Genomic DNA, 27,859 nt, shown 5'->3' with positions numbered 1-27,859 from the left:
TTAAATTCCACAGATGCGTGAAACCATCTAAAATCTTTCACTTTTGACTGATTTCACTTAGCATAATCTCCTTGAGGTCCATCCATTTTGTCCCAGATGCTACTGTTTCATCTTTCTTCACAGTTGTATAATATTCCATTGATATTCTCTATTCATTTGTCTGTTCTCAGGTACTTGGATTGGTTCTATGACTTGGCAATACGGCAGTTAAATTAGATAATTTCTAAGACTCTTGTGTTCTAAAATACTATCATCTGCAGTGCCGGTTCGATCCCCGCCGGCCGGTGAGAATCCCACATGGTGCAGCAGACCTCTCCTGCCGCGCCCGCTGCTCCCCTCAGCAGTGTGTTTCGTCAGTCTACCTGTTCTGTTCCCCGCTCTCTCTCTCTGGTGAATCCTCTCACCCTCCCGCGCATCTGGCCTGTACCCCAGTTCTTGTATTAATAAATAAATCTTAAATAAAAAAAATAAAATAAAATACTATCACATTCAGATATATTAAAATCCATTAAGTGTTATCATGACCTTTCATCTGAAAATGTAACTGAATTTTGAGGTGGTGGTTTATATTTTTAACCTGTACCATTTTTTGAATATCAAAATGTCCTTATGTTTCGCATTAGTTTATTAAGTAATATTTAATTTTATTTACCTTAAGTTTATTTCTTTTTTACTTTGAGACGGTTCCTTTTATTTTGAGGTATTAGGATTTGGTAAACTCTTGTGGGTCATGTCTTTTGGGTAGTAAATCTGTATGTCACCCAATGATTATCACCTACTAGAGAGCTAATGATGGTGATTATGATTGTTTCATTATACTTAATGATACCAATTTGGTTTTAATTCACTGTCACAGTAACACCATAAGACAGGAATACTGGGCCTCCCCGGTGGCGCAGTGGTTGAGCGCTGGGCTGTGAAGCTGCCCGCAGCCTCTGCAGTGCCGGTTCGATCCCCGGCCGCCGGGCTAGGGTCCCACATGGCGCACAGACCTCTCATGCCGCCCACTGCTCCCCTCAGCAGTGTACTTCGTCAGTCTACCTGCTCTGCTCTCCCCTCTGGCTCTGGTGAATTCTCTCACCCTCCCGCACTTCTGACTGTACCCAGTGCTTGTTAAATAAATAAATAAATCTTAAAAAAAAAAAAAGACAGGAATACTATTAAATCCACTTTACACATGAGACAATTAAGGCTCAGCAAGATTAAATAGTAAAGTCAGGACTTGAGCCCAGGTCCTCTGATACCGAGAGTCTTTTTTTTAATTCCATTACATGGCCTGACCAGGGAGTGGTAAGAGTTAGGAAGAAAGGGAGGAAGAGAATTACCGTTGCTGTGTGCCAGACACTGTGCTAATCCCTTCGCAACCCCAATTAATCCTTTAAATTTTATGATGTTGGTGCTCTTTCTTCCTTATATACAAGGAGGGAAATTGAGGTGACTTGTAATTAAGCTACTTTTATTATTAGTTGTAGGGGAGCCTGCAGTCATTTCTCTGACCCACAAAGCCTTCAAAGGAAGGCAAACCCAGAAGGGGAAGAGAAGCATCATTTGGATGGGAGTGTCCGATTTGGATGGAATAGAGCAAAAGCTTGTAAGAAGGTGCAGTGGGCCTGAACTGAGGTCATAGATATTATTTTCTACACTCCATCCCCAAACTCCCTCTGACAGAACCATACTGTAGAACAGTCAGTCCAGATGACTAACAGTGGTTAATGGCTCCTAATGCTAAAGTCTTGAGCATTTTTCCTGGGATTTGGGTTTCCATATATAGGGTATGTCCATTTGTTCCCACAGCACAGTGAATTGGTTTAGAGCAACAAGCAATGCTTCACAATTTTATCAACGATTAAACTTTATATGTTTATATTATTATCGACTAAAATGATTTTTTAATTGACAAAATAATTTCTACTTTCAGAAGACATGCTATATTAATTTCTCTCAACACTTAATAGTAATTTCTCTCAATTTTACTAATCTCTCTCAACATCGGCACTTAATCTCAGGTCAGAATTAAAACATAGGCATTAAAAAAACAATTCAATTAAGAGTTTCCTCTTAGAATTCTACGCTGCTCTGAAGACTATCATGATGTATTTACTGTCTGCTAATTACTGTTTCCTTAGATCATGGAAGAGACCTACAAGATGGAGTTCATGTACAGTGGTGTGGAGAATAAGCAGGTGGTGATTATACATCACATGAGACTTCAGGCCAAAGCCCTGCAACTTATAGTAACAGCACGAACTACTCGAGGGTAAGGTGTGCTGTTGACCAAAGAGCACAGTACTTTCAAATGCATTTAGACTTCTCACCAAGGTTAATGATAAGTCTTAGAAAGACTAGCTAAGGCTAGCTAAGGGATGTGACATCAGTCAGTTTTTTCACATATTCTAAATTGTATTCTTGGATCAGATTAGAATTTTGAAAAAACCCTGCAGTGGCTCTCTGTTGTCTACAACACAACACAGGACCTCATCTGGCACAAGGACTTTTTCTCTAGCCCTTTATAGTTTTCTTTATGAATTTGGGGCCAAGAATCACCTTTTCTCTTCTGCAGGAACTAGTACGCAAGTTCTCATCCAGGCAGTAAAGACAAATTAAAAGAATATACTGTGCAGTGAGACCACCATGTTCAAATCCTGACCTCTCTACTTACCAGCTGTTTAATTACACTTTTTTTTTTTTAGCCTTTTTGTACCTTGTTTCCCTGTCTATAGAATGAGAATGAGCATCTACCTCATGATATATCTGTGAAGAACAAATGGGAAAATACATGTAAAATCATGGTATTTGGGTCATAGGAAGAACCAAGTATAGTGGTAACTATTGGATTTTTCTGATAATGAGAATTGCCATAGTTCATTGACTCTAAAAATGTACTTCTGAAAAATTTCCCTTTTCTGAAGTCAGATATTTTGATGGTGTGCTATATAGTTTGAAAGTCTTTGTTTTTGATGTTCATAAAATAAAAGTACATCTTAAGAATGATGGCATAGTTCTGATGTAATATTGTATTTAGGTAACTCATTGCTAGATCAAAGGCACATTTGATGCTCACTTCAGCAGTTGTGTCAACCTAAAGTGGTAGAGAGAAATAAAAGAGTATTTAACTAATTGCTGAAAAATACTATATCAGAAAGAACATTTTGTATATTATTTTATATCTTCATATATGTAGACAGTGACTTGGTAAACCTGAAAAACTCAGGTGGTGATTTGATCTTAGTAATATCCATAGTTCCATTTAATAAATGTTTACTCTTTGCTGTATGCCAGTCACAGCTAAGAAAAAAATAGGTGCTTGTGATGACATCTAGACTTTTTTATTTAAAGAAAATAGGTATGTTTTTCAGTTTACATATTGCTGCTGTAAAAACATATTGCAGATTAAGAAAAGGTTTCCCAGTAAACTTCCCCTTCTGAAACAGCTTTGGTAGACTTTTCCCAATACAGATCAACATGTGGAGATTATAAATGTGTATATTATAATATACTTTGCTGTTCTTCCTCCTCTTCATTTCATCCAACAATATATTTCATCTTCCTGTGTCATTGTGTAAAGATTCTTTTATGTTTGTTTGGTCTTTGTTCATGCTTTATTATTATATATCTTCCATTTGTATGCATTATTGTTTATTTTCTTTCTGGATTTTTGCTGGATTAATTATTTTCTTTGTGTCTTTCTTCTGGAGGTTTGAAATTTGTTTACCCTAAGTCTAATCTATTCAAGTAAAAGGCAGTAAAACCATGATTAAGAGGGCCATGGTGCTTCATTGCTTGGGTTCAGTTCTTGACGCCACCATTTGATAATTTAATGACCTTGGACAAGTTACTTAAGATTTCTGTGTCTCAGTTTATCCCCATTAAGTTAATATGGGATGATTCTAGTACTTGCTTCTCCCTCAGAGATATAGTAAGAATTATTGACTTATTGTTTGCAAAGCCCTTAAAATACTTCTGACACATTCAGATTAAATGGATGATAAATGTTGTGTAAATATATTTGTACTAAACATCTTGAACTTATATGTGTCAGTATAAAAATACAGAATTAATGATCACCTCTATCAAGGTCACCTCAGTTCAAAATGAAAGCGTTAGGCAGCTTTCATTTCATTGTCTCATAATATCCAACTTGGTATTTAGTTTCAACTTACTACATTTTTAAATATTTCTCATTTTAAGACTCTATTCTTAAAGTATACCTTCTTAAAAGAATATTTATCCTGGGCCTCCCCTGGTGCTACAGCAGTTGAGCGCTGGGCTGCGAAGCTTCCCGCAGGCTCTGCAGCGCCGGTTCGATCCCCAGCCACTGGCGAGGGTCTCACATGGCGCGCAGACCTCTCCTGCTGTGCTCGCTGCTCCCCTCAGCAGTGTATTTTGTCTGTCTGCCTGTTCTGTTCCCCGCTCTGGCTCTGGTGAATTCTCTCACCCTCCCGCGCTTCTGACTGTACCCAGTGCTTGTATAAATAAATAAATAAAATCTTTAAAAAAAAAAAAAAAGAATATTTATCCTTTATAAATACTTCATCAAAATTATTTAGCTCAACTTGTCCACCACTATTCTTACCTCAATTTCCTTTTAAATTCTTATTTTTTAATTCACTACATTCTCTAATAATTATTTTTTCAGAATAAGTATATAAGAAGTATACCCATTGAGTCCTGGTAGTACTGCCTTTCTTTTGCTCTCATCGCTCATACATAAGTGGAATTCTTTCAAAAGTCTGCAAATAATGCTGTGTTGCCTTTTAGTATTTAATGTTAGGATGTCTGATGTCAGTGTGGTTCTCTTTCCTTTGTAGGTAGCTTATTTTTCCTGGCTCAAAACTATAAACTTTTTCTTTTTAGAATTCAGAAATTTCACCAGGATATGTCTAGGCATGTGTTTCCTTTCAATATTCTTACTGACCTTCAGTGGGACTTTGAAGTCTCAATTTTGTTTTTAGTGCAGAGATTTTTCCCCTTTCATTATTTCTTTAATTACTCTTCTGTCCACTTCAGGATCTCATACTGAGTGTTGTATATTCTGGGTCTATTTTCTGGATCTTACCTTTTCTCATAATTTCAGTTTTTCTTCTATATTCTGAGTAAATTTCCCAATATTCTCTTAATTTGCCGTTTTAGTTTTCATCATTTTTAATTCTAGTATTCTGTGTTGAGTTCATTCCATTATTACTGTTTCTTACCAAATTTGCATTCTTCTCTACATTTTTTCTTTTTTTTTTTTTTTTAAGATTTATTTATTTATGCAACCAAGAACTAGAGTACAGGCCAGAGATGCAGTGGGGTGAGAGGGTTCGCCAGAGACAGAGTGGGGAACAAAATAGGCAGACTGACTGAAATACACTGCTGAGGGGAGCAGCGGGGAGACAGGAGAGGTCTGCTGCGCCATGTGGGTTGCTCCTTGGCCGGCTGGGGATCGAGCTCGTGCTGCAGAGGCTGTGGATTGCCTCAGTGCTGTACTTAACCCCTTGCGCCACAAGGGAGGCCCCCTCTACATTTTTTTCATATAATTTCTCTTGCTTTATTGATGCAATATCCTTTCATCTCGCTTAAATCTCACTGAGGTTACTCATTTTTGTTTAAGTTTTGGTTTTTTTGTTAATTTTTGTTTAAGTTTTCTGTGCTTTCTTGCTTTGACTTTATCTTATTGAGATCTGCTTAGTCCTTTACAGGTCCTGATTATCCTTATAACATCTAATAATTTTCCATTGTCTTTTCATACTTATAAAAGAAAGTCTAGGCTGGTTTAAGTTCTTTAATTGGTGTGGACTTCCCCAATGTAGGGAAGGTCAGTGTTTGATTTTTTCCTGAGTGGGTCTCACATTTCCTATGTCTACCTTCTTCTCACCAAAGAAAAGGTAGGACTTCTTAATGTCAAGGTCTACTTCATGTAGCATGAAGGTGAAGACTGTCTGCTCTGTTTTGGGGTTTGGAGAGAGTTCCCAAATCTTTTGGCATTTTATTGCTTGAAAGTTCTCCAAGATAGTTCTAATGAAGCACACCAAAAAAAAATAACACTGCATGACCAAATGGTTTACCTTTCAGCCTTAGCTGGAGTTTTCCCTTCTAGACCTCTCACCCCTGATGGTCTTTGGTAGGTTAACCTCACTCTAAAATGTTAGTTTCACTTTTGGTAGTTTTGTCAGTTAAAAAGTTTCACATGCTACCTGTTTCTTAGGAAAAGAATTCAAATGAATGTTGATTTTAGAATAAGTTTCCATTTCTCCTTTATTCATTTAACAAATACCTATTAAATAGCTGCTTGTATCTAGAAATAGATGATGAACAATATAGTCTTTACTCATGGAGTTTACATTTTAGTAGAAACAGTAAGCTAGTTTATTAAGAACCTTGACACTACTCTTATATTTTTTTATACAAGAAAAGAGTATTTGTCTGTTTTTCTTTATTGGAACACTGTACCTTCAATGAATTATTATTAATAAAAATAAATAGGAAGTGTCATGCAGGATTACAAGTAATAAAAAGAAAATGCCAATGAGGAAAAACAAAAAAAATCTGTTGTGTGATTAGTAAGATTCATCAATTTAGTATGTCACCAGAATTGTTTAGGTGTGCATTAACTTTTAACTGAAATGAACTAGTCCAAGTACTATCAGGCAGAAGTCAAGATAAAGATGCAGTTGCATACTCTTGTGTCTGGGGGCAAAGTAGTAACAATATGTTTTCCCCTTCCACATGAGAATTTGACTTTTGGTTCATTTTCTACATCTATTCCCTGGAAAGTTGATTGTTTCAACTACCTTATTTGTAAGCCTGCTATGGTAAAAATGATCTCTGAGGAAATTGCATGTAGAGTAGAAGGAACTATTAATGAACTATAATTGCCTGGTGCAAATTCCATAGTTTGGGACCTGGTAACTGGCGTATCACTTGTGAGGACCCTGCAAGTATGCCTATAGAATTGTTTCAAGAGATACTAGCACGATGGGGCATGCGTCTCAGGATGCTATCCACACTGGCCTGATGTTGAGCGCATTTCCTTGCACCTGAGCTGCCAGTTGCAGGGTCCAGTCTCCCAGATGGCCATATGGACAGCTGCAAGGACTTTTGCAGAGAAGTCATATGATACTGCACTGCTGGCAAGTGGTACTGTTACAGGGCAACCCCGCTCTAAAGTGGGTTGCCTGACTGTGGGTCCTCACCCACGTGCTTAAAGGGGACTTAAACTGCAGGCACACACTAAAAGTTAACAAAAGGTTTATTTACAAGGGAAGGAGAATGAGGAAATGTACAACTAAGGGAGAAAAGAGGAAGATAAATTCTTAAATGCATCCTTTCCGTTCTGCCCCCCTGGAATCCCAAATGACCCGCTGACCCGCGGAGACCAAACCTGCCAGGCCAAGAGCACAAGCCAAATGCCCCAGGCCCCACTAACATGGCTGGTTTTATTTACAAACTGAGAAAATGGCTGCTTAACTCCGCCCTTAGGTCCTCGCAACTTCCCTTTGGGGATCATGGGATTTGTAGTTCCCAGTGTCTTGATGGAGTGGGGGTGGCATCCAGAAAGCCTGTATGGAGTTTGCTCAGGACACCCTTTCCCCCTAAAAATTTCCGCCTTTCACTTTTTGCCACCATTTCCGTGGTGATGAAGATCAAATGTATGGATGCTGGGGTGCAGCCTCAGATGAAAATTTTTCTCAGGGTTCCCAGTGGAAAGAAAACCGGTCACTCCAGGTATTGTCCATTGTGGAAAGCAAAAGTCCTACATTCCTGAAAAATAGTTTATCAGTCCAAGCGGGAAAAAAAAGCATCTGGAGGCATTAGCCAAAATAAAACAGCAAAGATATCAAATCACAGGAAAAACAAATCTTAAAATTGGCTCAACTTATATAAAAACAAGTTCTCTCAACCTTGGTCCTAAACTGTTTTAACAGCATAGCAAAAGTTTGCAAACTAAATCTACTTTTAAACCAATTACCTATTTTTGAATAAAATCACAGGGCAGAATAACCAAACAGCAGTTTTAGCTGCTGTGTTGGACAATCCATACAGGGTCAGAGCGAACTCTTGACATCCGGTCCATGTAGGCTTCAAGGACTAAGTTGGTCTCGCCAGACTCCACCTGGGCTTCCTCTTTTCGAGGGTACCAGGGCTTTTCCGTTTGCCGGGTCGTCCAGTGCAGCCCATGGAGGCAGCTTCCTCACCTCCCTTGGGGGTCTCTGGAGCCCTAGGAACAAAGCAGTGGGTTCTCCTCTTCTTGGTTCAGCTCTGTTTCTCCTTACTGGAAGATTCCACTCACAGCCACACAGTGAAACTCATGTACAATTTTTCTAGTTTAAGCAGACAAAATCCCTATGGAAGTTATGCAAAACTAGACTCTGAGATAGGTAGTAAAAAAAATGCCACCCCCACTCCATCAAGACATTGGGAACTACAAAGCCTGTATGGAGTTTGCTTAGGACATCCTTTCCCGCTAACAGTACCCCTGTACTTTAGCCTTAATCTGGTGCCAGCTAAGACTTGCAGTAGTCCTAGATTTTGAAAGTTGATTGAGTTTATTGGGTATTAATAGTGTCTTAATCTAGTTTTGGGATCCTGGCAAATATATCCCCTAGGTTCATTATAAGTCCTCTATTTCTCTTAAAGGTCATTTTTGTAGTAGTATATGCTCTTTCTCCTTTTGTTTAGGCTCAGGTGTCTGGGACTTTGGTCCTCATTCCTCAGTTCACAGATTTCACAGCTTATTATGTTGTTTTTTCTTTAATCTTTTCTACAGAGTTGATCTTTTATTTGGTATGTGTGAAAAATTCTTGCAGGAAGTGGACTTTTTTCAGAGGTAAGTATTTTGTCACTCTTCTGGCTTATGTAGAGAATAACACAAGGCAACAGTGGTGATCACAGTCCAGAATTCTTGGTTTAGCCCATGCAACCGATCTATTTTTTATGGCAGTGTGCTCTAGTTTGTGTATAAGTTTCTTTAGTTGTATATAAACTTCTTTAACATTAACTTCAAACCTAAATACACAACAGCAGAATAATAAAAACATCCATAATCATTTACATTCAGCACTAAGATGAGCCATGAAAAGACAAATATTATGTATCAGATACTCTTGTGGAAAAATCATGACTTCTCTTCTCCCCATCCCACCCTACCCCATATTCTTAAACTTGCATGTTTCTTTATAATCTACAAAAAAAGTTCCATAATTCTGTAGGTAATTTTTATTTTGTAGAATAAATGTTTTCTTAGAGTTCTTATTATGAAGCAAGTCAGTTAACACAGATGGAATAGACTTTTGGCAGACTTGGCAAAAAAACTGGGAGTCAAGGTAGTAGACAGACCTGCAGTGTGCTGTCAGTATAAAACTAGGAGGAACGATATTAGGGAATTTAAAAGCACTTGATTCTCTTTTTTGAGGGGAGCAGGGTTGGGAAGAACAGAGGGGTAATCCTTTAATGAAAGACTCGATGCTTAATTTCATTCTGCCACCCCTTGTCCCTCCACCCATGAACTTTACCATACCTGAGGTTTGTATGACAATGCTTTTCCTTTGGCTAATCAAAGCTTGCTGTGGGCTGGATTGCAAGGCCAGCCTTCAGGGCTGTAGTTGCTACTCTACAGCAAATGATACAACTATTTTGGCTCTTTAAGCGCCTTGCCTCAAGGGTGAACAAAGTTCATGCTTACTTTTGAGTTTGGATTCTTTGAAGTAGAGAGTAAGTTTTTGGCAGTTGGGTTGAGAAGAATTTTGCAAGAGTAGCAAGTCTGAATTGCCCAAGTGCCTTTTTTGTTGTGTAGAGCTGCATGTTGTGAGTACCTGCACTGATACTATCTCCTCAGGGAAATATTTTCTGACTGTCCCCTTCCACAAGATAGGCGTTCTGTGGAATAAGTAAGAGCTGGGAATAAACTACTTAACTTTTTTAGCCTTCAACATCATCCACCTTGAGTCTCAGTGTTTCTATCTCTTGACTATAAGCTCCATTTAGATAGGCATATTCTTTTCTTTTGCTCATTGTTGTAGCCCGTGTCTAGGATAGTACTTGGCATTTAGTAAATCCTAAAGACATGGTTTTTAAATTGATAAATATAATTAATTTATGTAATTAATCAGTCTGTAGTATTGATAAAATAATTCTGACAGTGAACAGGATTTCTAAGAGAATCATCTAAGGTAATGTGAAACACTGAGGGGTATAGCTGGCACATAATGGGTATTCAGCAGACAAGATTCTCATGATGAGGGTGTCTCTAAGGCATCATTATCTAGGTACCTACCTGGCTGTCTCATTTTGGAACCATGAGTTCCTCCAATTCATCACTTTTCCTACTTCAGAGTTTGGGAGATATTTGGGGTTCATCCTGTGGTGAATAAGTACAAAATCCATTGCTTCTGTTTATTATTCTAGATGTTTCATCGCTGATTTGCCCCACCTACAGGACAGCTTTGTGGACAAACTTCTTGACCTCATGCCTCGACTCATGACATCCAAACCTGCAGAAGTGGTCAAAATTCTGCAGACCATGCTTCGACAGAGTACCTTCCTGCACCTCCCCCTTCCAGAGCAGGTCAGGGTCTATGTCTCACCCCTTTAGACCAATTCTGTCCTGACAGAACTGCTCACCTTGGTGATCTTCTTTGACCACCGGTGCAAAGGGCCTTTCCTTTGATCAACTCTCACATGCCTACTCTAAAGCATTCTATGTTAAGAAAGGAAAGGATCACTTTTTTTTTTTTTTAAGATTTGTTTATTTATACAAGAACTGGGGTACAGGTCAGAGGCACGTGAGGGCGAGAGAATTCACCAGAGACAGAGCAGAGAGCAGAACAGGCAGACGGACCAAAGACACTGCTGAGGGGAGCAGCAGTCGAGGCAGGAGAGATCTGCCGTGCCATGTGGGTTTCTCCCCGGCCAGCCAGGAATCAAACCCGTGCTGCAGAGGCTGCAATGCTTGACCTGCTGTGCCACTGGGGAGGCCCAGGATCATGTTTTAATACCCAGGGATGACTTGGCTTTAGAGTCATTGTATCTTCTTGTTTACAGATCCACAAAGCCTCAGCTACCATCATTGAGCCCGCAGGCGAGTCAGATAACCCTTTACGGTTTACGTCTGGGCTGGTGGTGGCCCTGGATGTCGACGCAACCCTGGAACATGTGCAGGATCCTCAGAGCACTGTGAAGGTCCAGGTCTGTCAGGTTTTGCTCTTCATGGAACTTCTAGACTTAAGCACCCCTATAATCTTTGCCTGAGAGTCAGAAACTGGGAAAGGAGAAGACATGAGTCTTTATGGAAGATACTGGACTTGAACCCCACTCTACTGCTGAGTGAGTTCTGGAGCAAGTTTCTTAAACTCTGAACTTCAGGTTCTACAACTAAAAAACAGTAGTAGTTGACTTTGAATCAGATGTATTCTTGAATGAAATTGTATTACAGTATCCTGTGACCAATTTACACATGAGTTTATATGAATAGGCCTCCCCACACCAATAAGCAGTTATTAGACACTAACAGGATGACACTGTCTACTCATAGACAGCCTCAGATTGCAAAGGACAATGGTTCCGTCTTCCAGGGCACCCCTCCAACCAACTGAAAGTCCAGGCTACTGCCCACGCTTCTGAACAACTGGCTGTAGACAGTTGTAATAATGAAGTCAGTTTTGGAGAGGTGTTGGGTGAGGGTGGGGTCCTTGGGTTTACTCTGGGCAAAGTGTCCCCAGAGTTTCCCTCTCAGCAGCACCAGCAAATTTCCTAGTCGAGTTTCTCCACGAGACAGAGGTGTTAGTTATATCCAAAAGGGCAGATTTATTATAAAAGGGAGGGAAGGGTAAATAATGCTTGCACAGACACAAGTGGGCAGAAGGAGCTGCCCCCGAAAGGGACAAGTTTGCTAAACTAGAGGCCTGCATAGTCCCAGGCAGCAGCCTTGGGAGGAAGCTGCCTCTGCTGCTTTGCAAAGGGAGAAAGTTGGTGACGAAGAACACCTACATAGGCCAGGCAGTCAGAAGGGCTGCTGCCCCACGCCAGTGCAGAGAATGCACAGATAGGGTCTTCTTCTTTCTGGGAGGGGCTCATTACTTTGTGGAGTTGTTAACTTTTGTTAACCTAATCCCTTCTAGGGTGTGACTAGGTTGATTTATAAGGACCAGTGATTCTCTACAGTTGCCTCCTATCCCCATATCCCCACCTCTGGTCTGTACCTTCCAGTACTCTACAGTAGTCTAATACTTGCTCTAGCAGTTGGTGCCTAAGGAGTTTTCATTTTTATAGCTGCTTTAAGGACTATGTTAATCACGTTTACCCCACCTCCACTTTTGGCCTTGTGTGAGCAAGGTCTTGTGGTTCCTCCCTTCCAAATTTTCTATTCTTAACTTCCAGCGATAACTCCTTCTCAGAATATGGGTAGGTTAGCTTGGCAAACAAAATTTATGAGAGGTGGAAGCAGCCACTGGGAGCATTTTTCTGAAGATAGATAGATTGGCTATCTAGATCTATAGGTGTTAGATACAGACACATAAGAGATACAGTAGAAACACTGAACAAATTTAGATAGTCTTCAGTTAAGTCCCACAAAGACTACTTACCGTTTATTCATCCATTCATCTATCTGTCATCATGGAATGAACAAAACCTTCCTGGTTGAAGCAAAATATAATGGGGTTTTACAAGGACTGCAGCCCCAGGGACTCAGATTCCAGAAGCCTTTGAATTATGTTCTGAATTGCCTGGATGAGGTGGCGCTTTTATCCACATAGAAAAGGCAGAATGTTTCTTGTCTGGTCAGCTATGCAAATTAGGGTTAGAAGTCCATCAGTTTCCAATAGGGGTTCCTTTATGCAAACTAGGCTAGAAGTCAGTCAAGTTCTGACTGGTGCAGTAACAAGTGAAAAGTTAGTTGAGATTGATTGATGGACTTTCAATCCTGGGCTGCCTGTAGCAGAATGACTTTGTTTTCATTTCTTCTGAAAGTGGGATTTGGGGATATTGGAGCTTGCTGGGGTGAGTCTGGACATGGCTGGAGCCCAACCTTCAACAGCTTCCAGGCTGTTTTACCCAGACTCGAATGTCTCAGTTTTCTCTCTTTTTTCCTTCCTTCCTTCCCCTTCCCTCCCTTCCTGTTCCCTCCTTCTTAATTTCTTTTGTGTTTCCTGTCACATGCATTCATCCTTTCTTCTTTCCATTCATGAATTAATGTTTATACTCGAGTGTGCACACTTAGTGCTGGGGTTGCAATGGTAAACATGCCTCACGATGATCCGTTTCGGTGAAAGACGGATAACGGACAGGTAATTTAAGAGAGTAGACCAATCATCGTTTCAGACATGCGCAGGGTAAGTTCAGAATACCATGGCCTTTTACTGAGACCTGACTACTCACGCAATATAGGCTCAACCTTGGGAGTCTGTGTGTAGCACTGTCTCCTGAAAGGAGACACAGCTGTTGACGTGAACTTCCCTCTTCTCAAGACTATAAGACTGGTTCAGTGAAATGACAGAACAGCCTACCAGCCGGCATCTGGACTGTGAGATATCTTAGAAGTTTCAAAGACAGAATGAAAGGAAACAGAATGTGCTACCCTAAAATATGCCTCTTTCGCCTAAGGAATATTTTGGGATAATTTTTGAGAAGCTGCAGATACAGGAGAATCTTTGAAAACAGAGTAGACGCTGCCTTTTTGTGAGAGAAATTTACATTCATGAGAGACATCTCTATTTTTAAGGATGTTTCCCTCTCTTAACCAGGAAGAAAAAGATGACTAAATCTCTAGAAACTTTTATCAACGGAGAAGGCATAAACTAAACCTGCATAGCAATCATTGTTTACTGTGCTTTGCCTGATTACCTCTCATTGCTGACCCTGCTCCCCATTGCCAGCCCAACAGCTTTCATCTTTCTTTCATCTTTAGCTGAAGGTGGTATTTAAAGTGATGGATTGGCCTATTTCTGCAAGTTACTCGGTTTTCCGTCGTCTCTCCTGTGCACACAGTGGTGTACGTGTTATCAAACTTTCATTTGTTTTTCTCTTGTCGATCTGTCTTTTATTCAGGAAGGCTTAGCCTAGAATCTATAAGGGTAGAGGGAAAATTGTTTTTCCTCTCCCACAGGGTTGTTTCCAATTTTTATACTATCAAGAGGCAATTTGGAGAGTGATGGAGGCTAAGGGAAGGAAAGGATTTGTGGAGATGCCGGGGCATGGGCGTGGGTGAAGTCTGAAAGGATGAGTGAGATCAAAGGATAAGAGCTAAATTCAGGAGATATTCTAGCAGGAGGAGCATGAATAAAAAAGTACAGACCACAGAGAAGACTTCCTGGAAGAGGCAAGGATGAATCCGGTCTTAAACATGATTACAAGTGCAGATGGTGACAAAGGAAAAACCTCCTGGGTTTTCTGAGCTGGCATTAAGGTTTTTTTGTAATTTATTTGTTTCCCCCACATTAGTGTTTCTTTTTTTTTTTTTTCCTTAAAGATTTATTTATTTATTTATTTATTTATTTATTTATACAAGCACTGGGTACTGTCAGAAGCGCGGGAGGGTGAGAGAATTCACCAGAGTCAGAGCGGGGAGCAGAGCAGGCAGAAGGACCGAAGTACACTGCTGAGGGGAGCGGCGGGCGGCAGGAGAGGTCTGCGCGCCATGCGGGACCCTCCTCCGGTGGCCGGGGAGCAGCCGGGGATCGAACCGGCGCTGCAGAGGCTGCGGGCCGCTTCGCAACCCAGTGCTCAACAGCTGTGCCACCGGGGAGGCCCCCACATTAGTGTTTTTTTACCCTGACTATACTTTAGAATTTTTCTGAGAGAAATAAAAGCTCTGATACACAGGCCTCAGCCAGTACCCGTTAAGTCAGAATCCTAGGGTACCAGGGTACCAGTACTTCTTTTTTAAGAGCTCACAGGTGACTCTAATGTGCAGCCAGATTTGAAAAATCACTGGTTTACATGTCCTTAAAAAAAAGTTCACAGGGCCTACCCTGGTGGTGCAGCAGTTGAGCGCTGGACTGCGAGGCTGCCCGCAGCCTCTGAAGTGCCGGTTTGTTCCCCGGCCGCCCACGAGGGTCCCACAAAAAAAAAAGTTCACAGACCAACCAAGCACAAATGGAATTGCAGGCAAATTATTTTTGGGTCATCTGCTAGACTTGTTGAGGGGAAGACACCAAGGACTACAAACCCCACAATGCCATCTTCCCTGAAGGGAGGATTGCTGGGAACTGAGGATGGAGTTAAGCAGCCAGGTTTGGTATATAAGCTGACATAGGGGCCTTGGGGGACCTTGGTTTTTTGCCAGCTTTCAGCATGCTATTGGGGTTCCAGCTTAGCAGAACGGGTAGGATGCATTCACCAATTTATCTCTCTCTCCCTGAGTTACTCATTTCTTTATTTCCCCTTCTTTGTAAGTCCCCTTTATTAACCTTTTTGTGTGTGCCTACAGTTGAGTCTCATTATAAGTTCCTTTTAAGCACACAGGTGAGGACCCACAATCAGGCCAACCCATTTCATATTGGGGTTGCCCTGTGACAGACTCTGCTGACAAATCCCTCTAAAGTAATCCACTGCATGCACGGCTATACTATTAGATGCCTGTACAGTGAGCAGATAGGAAGCTCACCACTCCAGTATGGGACAGTTAGGTGATTGGGAAGCTCTGTCCAGCCCAGCCAGCTTGCCCTGAAAACTTTCTTCTGTTCTGGACAGTGCTCTAGGTATCAGGAATGTAGCAGTGAATGTGACTGAGATGACCTTGAGATTATATTCTGTGTTAAAATAATGTTTTGTAAGTTCTTTAAAGCAGACCCTACAGGAACTCCATCCAATTATACTTTTTTCTTTTTTGCTCAATTTAGTTTTCTATATCATACCTGATATAAAAGATGGCAGTTTTTAACTTTTATTAATTTTAATAATTAAACTTATTTTTTTACATCATCCATTTTTTAAAAGATTTATTTATTTATGCATACAAGAACTGGGGTGCAGGCCAGAGGTGTGGGGGGTGAGAGGACTCACCAGAGAGAGTGGTGAACAGAACAGGCCGATTGACCAAAGGACACTGCTGAGGGGAGCAGCGGGCGAGACAGGAGAGGTCTGCTGCGCCATGTGGGTAGCTCCCTGGCCGGGGATTGAACTCGTGCTGCAGTGGCTGTGGACAGCTTCATAGTGCAGTGCTTAACCCCTTGCGCCACCAGGGAGGCCCCATTGTTTATTTTTGTACAGTATTTGATTTCTCCCCTCAGGTGTAGTCCCCATTGTTCTCCCACCATTTATAGCACCTGTGAACCATCACCTTAGTCCCTCTTGTTCTTCCCTCCCCTATTTTAATCCCTCTGCCTCCCGTTCCCCTGCTGTCTGCCTCAGATCTATGGTCAGCTTTCAAGTTTTGTCTTTTCCTTATCCTTTGTTCGGTTTTCCTATATTCCACTTATAAGTGAAACCAACTAATATTTATCTTTTTCCCTCTGATGTTTTGCTTAGCATAATCCCTTCTAGCTCCATCCATGTTGTTGCAGATGGCACGAGTTAACTTTTTTGATTGCTTTGATTGTGGAGTCCTTTTCAATTTTGTATATATACTGTATCATCTTCATCCATTCATTTGTTTTGGAGCATTTAGATTGTTTCCATATCTTGGCTATTGTAAATAGTGCTGCAATAAGCACAGGAATGTGGGTCTCCTTTCAAATTAGTGTTTTTGTGTCCTTTAGGGAGATTATTGGGAGTGGAATTGTTGGATCATATGGTAGATCCATTTTTAATGTTTTGAGGAACCTCCACACAGCTTTCCATAGTAGCTGAACCAGTTTTATATCCCCTCCAGCAGTGTACGAGGGTTCCTTTTTCTCCATATCCTCGAGATGGTAGTTTTTCAGTTGTTCTGAAATTCTGAATAGAATTCACACTGACTGTTTTCTTCCTTTGACTTACTTGGGCCATAGGTTTCTATGCTGTACTCTTGGGAGTCGTCGAGAAGTGAAGGAAGGCTTCCAATAAATCAAGATGGATCAAGGCCTTTCACAAAGGGCAGTTTTTCCAAGACTTTGTGAGCCTCTACTACCTTTATCATTTTCTTTTCCATGTTCATTACTGTCTGCCCCTGCCTCCCCTTTAAAAAAATTGAAACCCAGGTACTTAAGTGTCTTGAAAGATCAGGAAGCTGGAATACCTTCATCTTTCTACTGTGATTGGGGCCTGGTATCTGAAGATAGAGCAGAGAGTAGAAACTTTGGGAAAAAAAGGGTGGAATCAGGGGAAACCCCAAGATCTAAGGAGAGATGAAAGGAAATTGTGGAACACGTGGGTTCAGCCATACTTCCCAGAGTTTCAAATTTGAAAGACCTGTTATTCCCTACTTTGTCTTGTCAGTGTAGTTCCATAACCTAGGTCATGCCTGGCTGTAGAATGAACCCAGTTTTTTGTTTAGTTCATTTGTACACTGTGCAGCATATACTGGGCCCTCTACAGAGAGGATTGTCAGGCCCTCTGGGATGCTGAGGGGAAAACTCACAGCAATGTGAGATTTAAAGAACTGGCAGTGTTTTCAGCAAACCCTTCATGGAGCACTATCTCTGTGAAAAGAGACAGATAAGCAACTTCCTAACTTCTTATAATTTAGTGGAGAAAATGTAGTTATAAAATCGCTCTTACTGCTTGGGAACTGGTGATGGATGCTGGACCATGATATATGATTCAGAGTCAGGACAGAGAGTCATCCTAATGTGTGTGCCCGGCGGGGCTTTTCATGTCAGGATTAATATTTTAACCTGTCTTTGTACTTTTTTAAACGATCTCCAACAGAAAAAAGTTTAGAAAATAGAGAGAAAATTGAGGATTCATAGGCAAGTTTCTTGGTGGTTCTTTTGTTTTAATTTGGGTTTTGTTTTGTTTTGTTTTTTTCAAGATTCTCCATATAGGTGAGATCACAGCAGAAAGATAAAGGTGCTCCAGCTTCCTGATATTTCAAGACCCTTAAGTACTTGGGTTTCAATTTTTTAAAAGAAGGAGGGGGTGGGGGGTAGCCAGTAATGAACATGGAAAAAATTATAAAGGTCACAGAGGCTCCCCAAGGCCTGGACAAAACCGCCTTGGTGAAAGGCCTTGATCCTTATGATTTATCTCACTTATTTCACATATAACGCCCTTTAAGTTCATCCATGTTGTTGCAAATGATAAGATTTTATTCTTTTTTCATTGCTGAGTAATAGTCCATTGTGTGTACATAATTTTATTTATCCATTCATCCATCAACAGAAACATGGGTTGTTTGCCTATTTTGGCTGTTGTAACTAATGTTCCCGTGAATATGGGAGTGCACACATTGTTTCAAGTTAGTATTTTCCTTTTCTTCAGATAAAAACCCAAAAGCAGTATTGTTGGATATGATAGTCCTATTTTTAATATTCTGAGAATCTGCCATACTGTTTTCCATAGTTACTACATACAACAATACTTAGTTGTATTCCCAGTCACAAGAGTTCCCTTTTCTCCATATCCTGTCTAACATTTTTTTCTTGTCTTTTTGATGATAGCCATTCTTACAGATGTGATGTGATCTGTCATTGTGGTTTTTATTTGCATTTTCCTGATGATTAGAGATGTAGAACATCTTTTGATGTAACTCTTAGCCATCTGTGTATGTTTTTGAAAAATGTCTGTTCTGAGCTATGGCTCATTTTTAAATTGTCCTGTTTGTTTTCTTGCTACTGAGTTGTATGAGTTTGTTTTTAAAGATTTATTTTCATTTATTTATGCGTAGAAGAGCTGGGGTGTAGGCCAGAGGTGTGGGGGGGGGGGGTGAGAAGATTCACCAGAGACAGAGTAGGGAGCAGAACAGGCAGATCTACTGAAATACACTTGATGTAGGCCCACTTGTTTACTTTTGCTGTTTGCTTTTGTCAGATTCAAAACATCATTGCCAAAACGAGAGGCAAGGAGAATACTGCCTCTGTTCCCGTCAAGAAATTCTAGTGTCAGGTCTTAGGTTCAAGTTTTTCATCCTCTTTGAGTGATTTTTCTTTTGCTCTAGTTTGTTTCCGTTTCATTCTTTTGCACGTGACTTTTCCATTTTCCCAACACTATTTTTTTTAAGAGACTGTCCTTTCCTTATTGTATATTGTTGGCTGCTTTGCTGTAAGTTAATTGGCGATATATGTGTGTACTTTATAGAGACATCATAATTCCATCACTTGATCCCCGTGAATTCTGGAAAACATTTACTAACCACTGCTTTGTGCTGCAGCAGGGAGTGTAGAGAATTGGGCAGCACTACCCTCCACTCAGGGAGCAGTCTTCTTTGAAGGCTGGTGTCCTCTTTCTTTTCCTTCAGTTTTGGGGTTCATAAAAGGTGTCACCAGCAATTCTGTTAAAAAGTTCATGCCTTTTCTGCCTTTTTTAAATTTCTGTTGCCTTTAGGTCTTATATCCAGATGGCCAGGCCCAGATGATCCACCCTAAACCTACAGACTTCCGGAATCCTGGCCCAGGGCGGCATCGACTTATCACTCAGGTGTACCTGTCCCACACTGCCTGGACAGGTAAGGAGACAACTGGAAAAAAGAAAACTTTTTGCAGTTTGAAATATACGTGGTTGAATGAAGACTGCTGAGGATTGAAATTCATTTCGTAAGGAACTTAAAGGCTGAAATTGGGCACATTGAGACTAATTTGATGCAATGTCCTGATTGCACAAAGCACTAGGTTTTTCCAAAAGATGTACAGGAAATTACAATAGAATGGAGTCTCGTGGAAAGAGCCCTGGAGCAGATGCCAAAAGGCCTTTCCCTGACCTAACTCAGCCTAACTTGCTCCATAACCTTAGACAAGTCACTCTCCCTTCTGAATCTCTTTCCTCATCTTCAAAATGATGATGACAGTTCTCAATCTACAAATTAGTTCTGAGGATTTCTCTGTCTAGAAATTAAACAGTTTTATATTTCTTACTAAAAATTTAAAATCACTCTCATTGTATATGAACATTTCAGTTCATTCCCCTGAATAAGTAAAATGACGACTGTTACTGCCCTTCCCACCCACGTTGACTGGTTTGTGGGGTAATGCAAAGTAAGATGATCTAATCACACTTTACCCTCCCCGTATAGCAACTGAGTAGAACCTCAGTGATTTGTGGAAAGACAGGGAGATTACATAAGTTGTTTTTTTTTTTTTAACTGTTAAGAATAAAATGGAAGAATTCAAGTGCAAAAGATACTACATTTCAAGCCTAGAAGGCTGCTTTGGAAACTTTAAAAAAAGGCTCAGTCTACAGAACCTAGAATGTGGGGCAGAATTGGCCTCAGTGGTGTTTCCTAAATTACTGAAGATGATTTGGAAGCATGGCATAGCTGGAAAAGATGTTTAACCCCACCATATTTAATTCATTCTAAAAATAGGTGAATGCTTTCTGGAATTTTCCTTTACTGTATTTTATAATACAAGAATAACTATTTAATGCTATTAGCAGTTTTCCTCTGTCAGCCTGCTAGATGGGTATAGATGAGTTTACAAAGTTTTCACAAAGAGGAGGTGGTACTGTTGAATGTCAGAGCTGCTTCTTTGAACATCCAGTGACCCTGGGCCTGGCACAGGTGAGGAAGTATCCAGCAATGCTTTAGCAATGCTTTAGCAATGCTTCCCTAGGCATCCCTCATTCCATATTCTTGCTGCCTAGAGTGTTTCTGCACAATTTCCCAAAACTCTCACCCCTCAGGAGGGTAAAATTCCTTATTCTAATCTCTTCTGATGAAAGGATCCTAGATGTAGGGAAAGAAATGCTATGGAACAGCATTGTTTGGAAGGACCAAGGCTCAGGGAGGCAAATCACATGTTCAGAACATGAAAAAGTAATTTTCCTTACTTATAAGAGGAGAGAAGAATATGTACCTTTTAAGAGAGGCTCATAAGTGGGCCTCCCTGCTCCACAAGGGGTTAAGCCTCAGCACTGTCAGGCTGTCTATCACCAGCCACTGCAGCACAAGTTTGATCCCCAGCAAGGGAGCTGACCCACATGGCGCAGCAGACCAATCCTGTCTCGCCCACTGCTTCCCTTCGCAGTGTATTTCAGTCAATCCGCCTGTTCTGCTCCCCACTCTGTCTCTGGTGAATCTTCTCACTACCCCCCACCTCTGGCCTACACCCCAGTTCTTGTATGCATAAATAAATAAATCTTTTAAAAAAAACAACCCACAGGGCTTAATTGCTTAAGTTTATGAACTGGGAGCAAATTCTGTCACTCAGGTAGATTTGGGCTTGCTCACAGAATTTCTTAGAACCTTGGAACTTTCTTGGGATTGTGTCAGCCATTCTTTCATGGTGTGGTAGTACAAAAATTCATAGGGTTACATGCTTGGCCCAGGCTAACTGTAGTTTTCCACAGCCTTCTTGAGCTCCCCCCTCAGTACTTCTTACATACCTAATTAGAGTGTGTACTGAACTCTATGGTAATTCTCTCTGTCTCTCAACTGGTCAGCAACTTGAGAGAGGTCTTAATTTACTTTCACTGGAGCCTGTCACCTATAGACACCAAATCAGTGTCTTAATGTCTTGTCATGAAAGAATAAAAAGTATGATAACGTGACTCAGGACCCTTGAGACCTTCCAGTTCATGAGCCAGTGTTTTGGGTCATAGAGATCCTCTAATCAAAGACGTCTCCACTAACACTAGGTAGCACAGCCCTCAGGTCTGAGCTCAACTGCAAGAAGAGCCCAGTTATCTGCGCAGGAGAATTGTTCCATACATGCAGCATGTGGCCTCTGTCTTAAGTCAGGAAGACCTCAGGTTTTTAGCTTTTTCTCTGGTCATTTCAGCAGCCATAGCTCTGAGCTGCTTGAGGCCAGAGGAGGAGGTGCCTGTGGAGAATCAGAGGTCAGGATCTTCATCTGTAGGGTCAGGATCAGCCTCACAGGATTTAAGGTGGGAAAATGTTTGGTGTGGGAGAGTGAAGTGATGTGGACAGATGAAGAAATGTCCTTGAAATCCTGCTTCTGGGCCTCCGCTGTGGCACAGGCAGTTGAGCGCTGCACTGTGAAGCTTTCCGCAGCCTCTGCAGCGTGGGTTCGATCCCGGTCAGCCAGCGAGGGTCCCACCCACATGGGGCGGCAGACCTCTCCTGTCATGCCCGCTGCTCCCTTCAGCAGTGTACTTCGTCAGTCTGTAAATCTTAAAAAAAAAAAAAATCTTCATTCTTCTATCTTGGATGTTGTTTTGCTTGACATTTCTTCCCTATTCCAAGCAGTTGCCCAGTCATAGAGGATTTCTTTTGTCTTTTTTTTTCCAGAACCATGCCAGGTGGAAGTGAGGCTGCTGCTGGCCTACAACTCCAATTCACGCATTCCAAAATCCTTCTGGCTCGAGAGTGGTGAGGTGTCACCCCAGGTGGAAAACATCATCGAGGGCACTATCCCTTTCAGCAAGTCTGTGAAAGTTTACATAATGCCCAAACCTGCTAGGCGCTGAGTCACAGGATGTCTTTGTAGCTATGGCCTAGCAGGCCCTGCCTAGGTATTGGAGTCAGAAGCCTGCAGCGCTTCACCTGGAAATGGTGTATAGGCTTACATCACCCTTACAGTCTCATCTGGTATCAAAACGGGATAAGTAATTCTGCATTAAAAGAACAAAAAACCTTCAAGACTACTCATAATGTCCCCCACTCCCTACCCCCCTAATAAAGTTGAGAAAATACCAAACTGTTCTACTTTCTGGTGCTTCCAGAAATTTGTGTGGCTATATATTCAAAACTTTTAAAACATGCTCACATTCCTCACATGTGAAACACAAAGATCCAGCTTTCCCAACCCAGATGGCCCCAAATAGATGACTGGATCAAGAAGATGTGGTATATATACACAATGGAATATTACTCGGCAATCAAAAAGATAAACTCATGCTATTCACAGCAATATGGATGGAGCTGGAAGGGATCATGCTTAGTGAAATAAGTCAGAAAGAAAAAGAAAAATACTGGATGGTTTCACTTATGGGATCAATGTAGAGGATCCAAATAACGGATCAGGGGGAGAAAAGTTATTATAATAAAGTGAAAATCAAAATCAACAAGGACTATAAACCAGAGACACTCTGCAAGGGGAAGAAGGGAGTAGGATAAAACGGGAGGAAAGAGCACAAGGGACTATGGTGATGGTACACGGGTTAATTGGTGGTGGGATTTTCACGGGGACTGTAACTGAGATGAGAAAGCATACATTGTAAAAAAAAAAAAAAAGGAATGATGTAAAAAATATATTAAAAAAATAAAATTATTTTTAAAAATCCAGCTTTCCAAGATTATTGGAGCCATAATCTTATTTCTTAAAGTAATAGTCTGTTTGCCAGCGCCAACTCCAAAGCAGCTTTAGCAACTATACTTTTTCTGACAGTTCCTGAATAGCCTTAGATACCCTATTATCTTGCTGAGAAGCTCCTTTCCTAACTCTGGGCCAAGAACTGAATAGAAGTTGAAGAATGAATCATTTTCATCCCTGAGGGAAATTCTTTATCTAAAAAAAGAAAAAGAAAATTCTTGTCTTCCATTATCCTTACAACCAAAATAATAAGAGAAGGGCCATATTTAAGAAAAAGAAACAAGGATTGAAGGAAAAGGCAGCCCGTGTAAGAGATATTTTCCACTACTGCTCTGATGATTCTGGTGTTGGAATGAGTGAAAGTACAGGGTACTCTAGAGTTGTTCACTGTGTAGGGCCCGTGCTACCGTCTACCTGCCTTTTAATCCTCACATCAATGAAGAGAGCATTTAAATCACTGTTAGGAATACTGTACAATAAGTAGTAAAGCCTTTATTCATGCAAATCCAAGATGATTCAGGTGATGTATGTGAAAAAGAACCTTCAAATCTTAAGCTCTCTTGCCTCAGTGTCCTTATCTATAATATAGAGACATTTATACCTTAAGGGTTGTTGAATGAGTCATTAATGCCGTTAGTCTTGATCACACTTGATCTGCAGAGCACAAGCTCGTAAAATTGTACAGTTACTCAGGTGAAGCCAGAAGTTGCATTCAAGCATGTTTGGTTATTAATGTATATAACGTATGCCTAGGGGCCTCCCCAGTGGTGCAAGGGGTTAAGCATCAGCACTGAAGCTATCCACAACTACTGCAGCATGAGTTCAATACCCGGCCAGGGAGCTACCCACATGGTGCAGCAGACCTCCCCTGTCTCACCCGCTGCTCCCCTCAGCAGTGTATTTCACTCAGTCTGCCTGTTCTGTTCCCCACTCTGTCCCTTGTGAATCTTCTCATCCCCCGCATCTCTGGCCTGTACCCCATCTCTTGTATGCATAAATAAATCTTTAAAAACAAAAGTATGCCTAGCAGTGTTGTAAGCTCTTTATGTGAATTAACTCATTTAAATCCTCACAGCTGTGAAGTCAGTACCATTGTCTTCAATTTCTAAAGAAGGCATTTGAAGTTTGGAGAATTAAGTAACTGGGCCTCAGTCATATGACTGGTATCTAAGAGCTGGGACTTGAGCCCTGGCAGTCTGACTTCAGAAGGTCATAACTGCCGTAGGGGGACTAGGGGAGAAAGGTCATCTCCAGGGGGCTTGGTTTTATGCAACTCAAGAACATGCCATCTCTTGTCAGTAAGATGCCCTGAAGAAAATGTCTGCTTTGAAGAAAAAGTGAAGCTTGAAGCCAGACTAAATCCTAACGTGGCCCTCACCATCACCTGATGATTGCCAGGCTACAGTACAGACAGAAGCAGACCCATAGATGCAGCTGAGCCCCTCATGCTATAGCTGCGAAAGCCTTCAAAGGGAAGAAATGCAGAATCCTTTTCAGATACAATACTCCCTTTACAAAAAGACTTTGAGGTTATTCCCACATATTACAGGTAGGGAAATCGAGGTATTGAGGCAACATCTCAGGGACAAAGCCAGAACTTGATCTTAGGTTTTATTTTTGGTTTTCTTGTTTGTTTTCAATTTGAAAGCAGTCACTGCTTAGTAACGGACAAAAATTTTCATGGTAGACACCTTAGTTCAGCCTTCTAATAAACCTGTTAATCTGGTCTTCCTTGACGCACATCCCCCTTCTACAAAATAGGTGCTCTTCATTCCACCTCGTGGAGAAGATAATTCGAAGGAGCAGAGGAAGTCCTTTGTCACTATGAAGCATTTCAAAGTGATAAAGTAGTAAAGATCTCATAAATCAGATCCTCCATGCAGCTGACGCCATATTTCCCAAGAGATCCAGTGGTCAGTGTGTTGTCTATTAGGGAAGTCACTTGCTGATTTTGCCACAACCACACCTATTGATCAGTTCATTTATTGTCTTCTCATGTGGGTTACACCCACACAGTGTGTGGCTCCACACCCCTGAGCTTGTTAACTGCAGCCTTGTTGAGCTTAATAAAGATGCTATTGAAGATCTGGTGAAGATGAAGAAGCCATAACACCATTCAGATCTTTGGGCTCACACCACTGATACTCATGCTGATGACAAATCACAACTTGAATTTGCAGTTATGTAGAAGTTGCCAGCTTTTCTTGCCATCCTACCCACTTGAATTTTACTTCTGTACATGTGCCTATATTTGTTGTGCTAAGCTTTTTTGTAATTAAGCTTCCTTCTTGGCCTTTGAAACATCTTTTGGACAAATATCTTTTTTTTTAAAGATTTATTTATGCATCCAAGAGCTGAGGTACAGGCCAGAGGTGCGGGGGGTGAGAGGATCCACCAGAGATATCAGGGAACAGAACAGGCAGACTGACTGAAATACACTGCTGAGGGGAGCAGCGGACGAGAGAGGAGAGGTCTAATGTGCCATGTGGGTTTATTCCTGGCCGGCCGGGGATTGAACTCGTGCTGCAGAGGCTGTGGATTGCTTCATAGTGAGGTGCTTAACCCCTTGCACCACCAGGGTGGCCGGGACAAACTTCTTTCTAACACACTTGATGTAAAACTCCATGAAATTTCTTAAGGGTTTCTGGCACAGCAGGAACTTTGTTCTTCTGTACCCTTCATAGTACCAGCCAGCAAAGAGCAATCCTAGGTTTTAAAACCCAAAGTATTGTGCAATTATTCTTAGGGGCATATTTTGGCTTAGTATCAGGTGGAGGTTTTCAAAGCTGTGTAAAATTTGAATGAGCTATATTAGGAGGTAAGGAATTCTCCATGATTGTGTTCAAGCAAAGGTTGAACAAGCTCCTGACATGTTTGTTGCAAAGGATTTCAAGTATCACATGGGGGACTGGCCTCAACCTTTTAAATTCCTTTTCCCCTGAGTTCTCAGGTTCTGTGAAATATGAGAATCTTCATTTTTCTACATTTTGTTTCACACTCACTGAAGTGAAAAAATGACCTTCTATTACAAAGACCTGAAGGGAACATAAAGATCACTCCAATGTGGCTTAACAAAGATGCCAGCGCAAGTGACCGAAAGCCCAGAAAGTGTGAGTTAGTGGCAAAAGCAAGCTAGAGGGCCTCCTTGGTGGTGCAGGGGTTAAAGACACAGCACTATCAAGCTATTGCCAGCCCTGCAACACGAATTCAGTTCTGATGCCAGCCCCACCAGGATGCTGCCCACATGGCGCAGCAGACCTCTCCAGTCTCGCCCACTGCTCCCCTCAGCAGTGTATTTCAGTAGATCCGCCTGCTCTGCTCCCCACTCTGTCTCTGGTGAACCCTCCCACCCACCACTATCCCCGCACTCTGGCCTGTACCCCAGCTCTTGTATATATAAATAAAAAAAATTTTTTTTAAGAAAAAGCCAAGCTAGAACCCAGGTCTCCTGATTCTTCGATATTTAGTAAGAGGGGTCTGTTCTTTATAAGGGCTCTCTACATTGTCACCAACTAGAAACTTGCCTGTCACATTGGACTCATTCCTTGTCCCTCATATAGAAATAATCACGTCTTTTAGATTCTGCTTCCTTAAATATTTCTTGACTCACTCTTTTTCTCATCCTCAAGTTTCTATCCTCATGCAGGCCACGATTATCTCACCTAAAACATGGCATTCACTTTCTTTTTTCTTTTTTAAAGATTTATTTATACATGCATACTAGAGCTGGGGTACAGGCCAGAGGGGTGTGTGTGGGGGGGGGGGTGAGAGGATTCACCAGAGACAGAGTGGGGAACAGAACAGGCAGATCTATTGAAATATACTGCTGAGGGGAGCAGCGGGCGAGTCAAGCGAAGTCTGCTGCACCATGTGGGTAGCTCCCTGGCTGGGGATTGAACTCATGCTGTAGGGGCTGCGGACAGCTTCATAGGTTGTGTCTTAACCCTTTGTGGCACCAGGGAGGCCCCTGATGAGCACTTTCTGATGCCGCTCTCAAACATTGCCTCCTTCAGTCCATTCTTTACACACTTGTCAGAATAATCTTTGTAAAACCCAGGTTTTGATTACACCCTTCCCCTAAAGCTTAAGTGCCTTGAAGTGTATCACTTTTTGTCCCTGGATAAAGTCTAAATTCCTTAAGGCTCTTCATGCCCCTGCTGTCCTCTCCAGCCCCATACTTCTTGTCCGAAGCATTCTGTGCTTCTCCAGCTGTGGAGCCCTAACTGGAGTCGCCCCCATTCTTTCTTTCCATTTCTTGCTCACTCCTAGAGCTTTGGACCTACTGCTCTTCAGGCTGTCGCCTACAGTCCCTTTCTTCAAGACAGCCTCATTCTAGAACCTCTGTCTCCTGTGGGCTTGATGTTTTACCATATGTAATACATAGGCCCATAGGCGCCTATATATTCTTCAAGCATAGTATTTGTTGCAGGTTCACAAATGCAAACCCCTAAACGAAGGCACACAGGCCAAAAGGACTAATACATCCTCGGGAAGAAAACGGAGACTGAATCAGTACATTTTCTGTCAGAAGGCAGTGCTGCTCAGCTCCACTTGGTTGTCTATAAATGTGGGCCTGCTGGCATCAGCTCTTCCAA

At 41.4% G+C, this 27,859-nt stretch overlaps 1 protein-coding gene and 1 pseudogene across 1 annotated transcript in view; one reads left to right on the top strand and one right to left on the bottom strand.

The window, feature by feature from the left end:
- INTS4 (integrator complex subunit 4) overlaps positions 1-24,280 on the top strand; it is a 116,950-nt gene extending 92,670 nt beyond the window's left edge. Inside the window, exons 18-23 of the mRNA XM_037523032.2 lie at positions 2,127-2,257; positions 8,750-8,809; positions 10,387-10,546; positions 11,023-11,166; positions 19,381-19,501; positions 22,241-24,280. Coding sequence (XP_037378929.1) covers positions 2,127-2,257; positions 8,750-8,809; positions 10,387-10,546; positions 11,023-11,166; positions 19,381-19,501; positions 22,241-22,419 — 795 coding nt within the window. The 3' untranslated portion in view covers positions 22,420-24,280. The remainder of the gene's footprint in view (positions 1-2,126; positions 2,258-8,749; positions 8,810-10,386; positions 10,547-11,022; positions 11,167-19,380; positions 19,502-22,240) is intronic.
- Positions 24,281-24,922: 642 nt separating this feature from the next.
- On the bottom strand, positions 24,923-25,846 carry LOC119254703 (60S ribosomal protein L7-like; annotated as a pseudogene).
- Between the last annotated feature and the right edge of the window lie 2,013 nt (positions 25,847-27,859).

The sequence above is a fragment of the Talpa occidentalis genome, unplaced genomic scaffold, assembly GCF_014898055.3.
Source record: "Talpa occidentalis isolate TD23 unplaced genomic scaffold, MPIMG_talOcc4v2.1 talOcc4.3, whole genome shotgun sequence".
NCBI classification, from domain to species: domain Eukaryota; kingdom Metazoa; phylum Chordata; class Mammalia; order Eulipotyphla; family Talpidae; genus Talpa; species Talpa occidentalis.
This window is presented reverse-complemented; position numbering and strand designations above follow the sequence as displayed.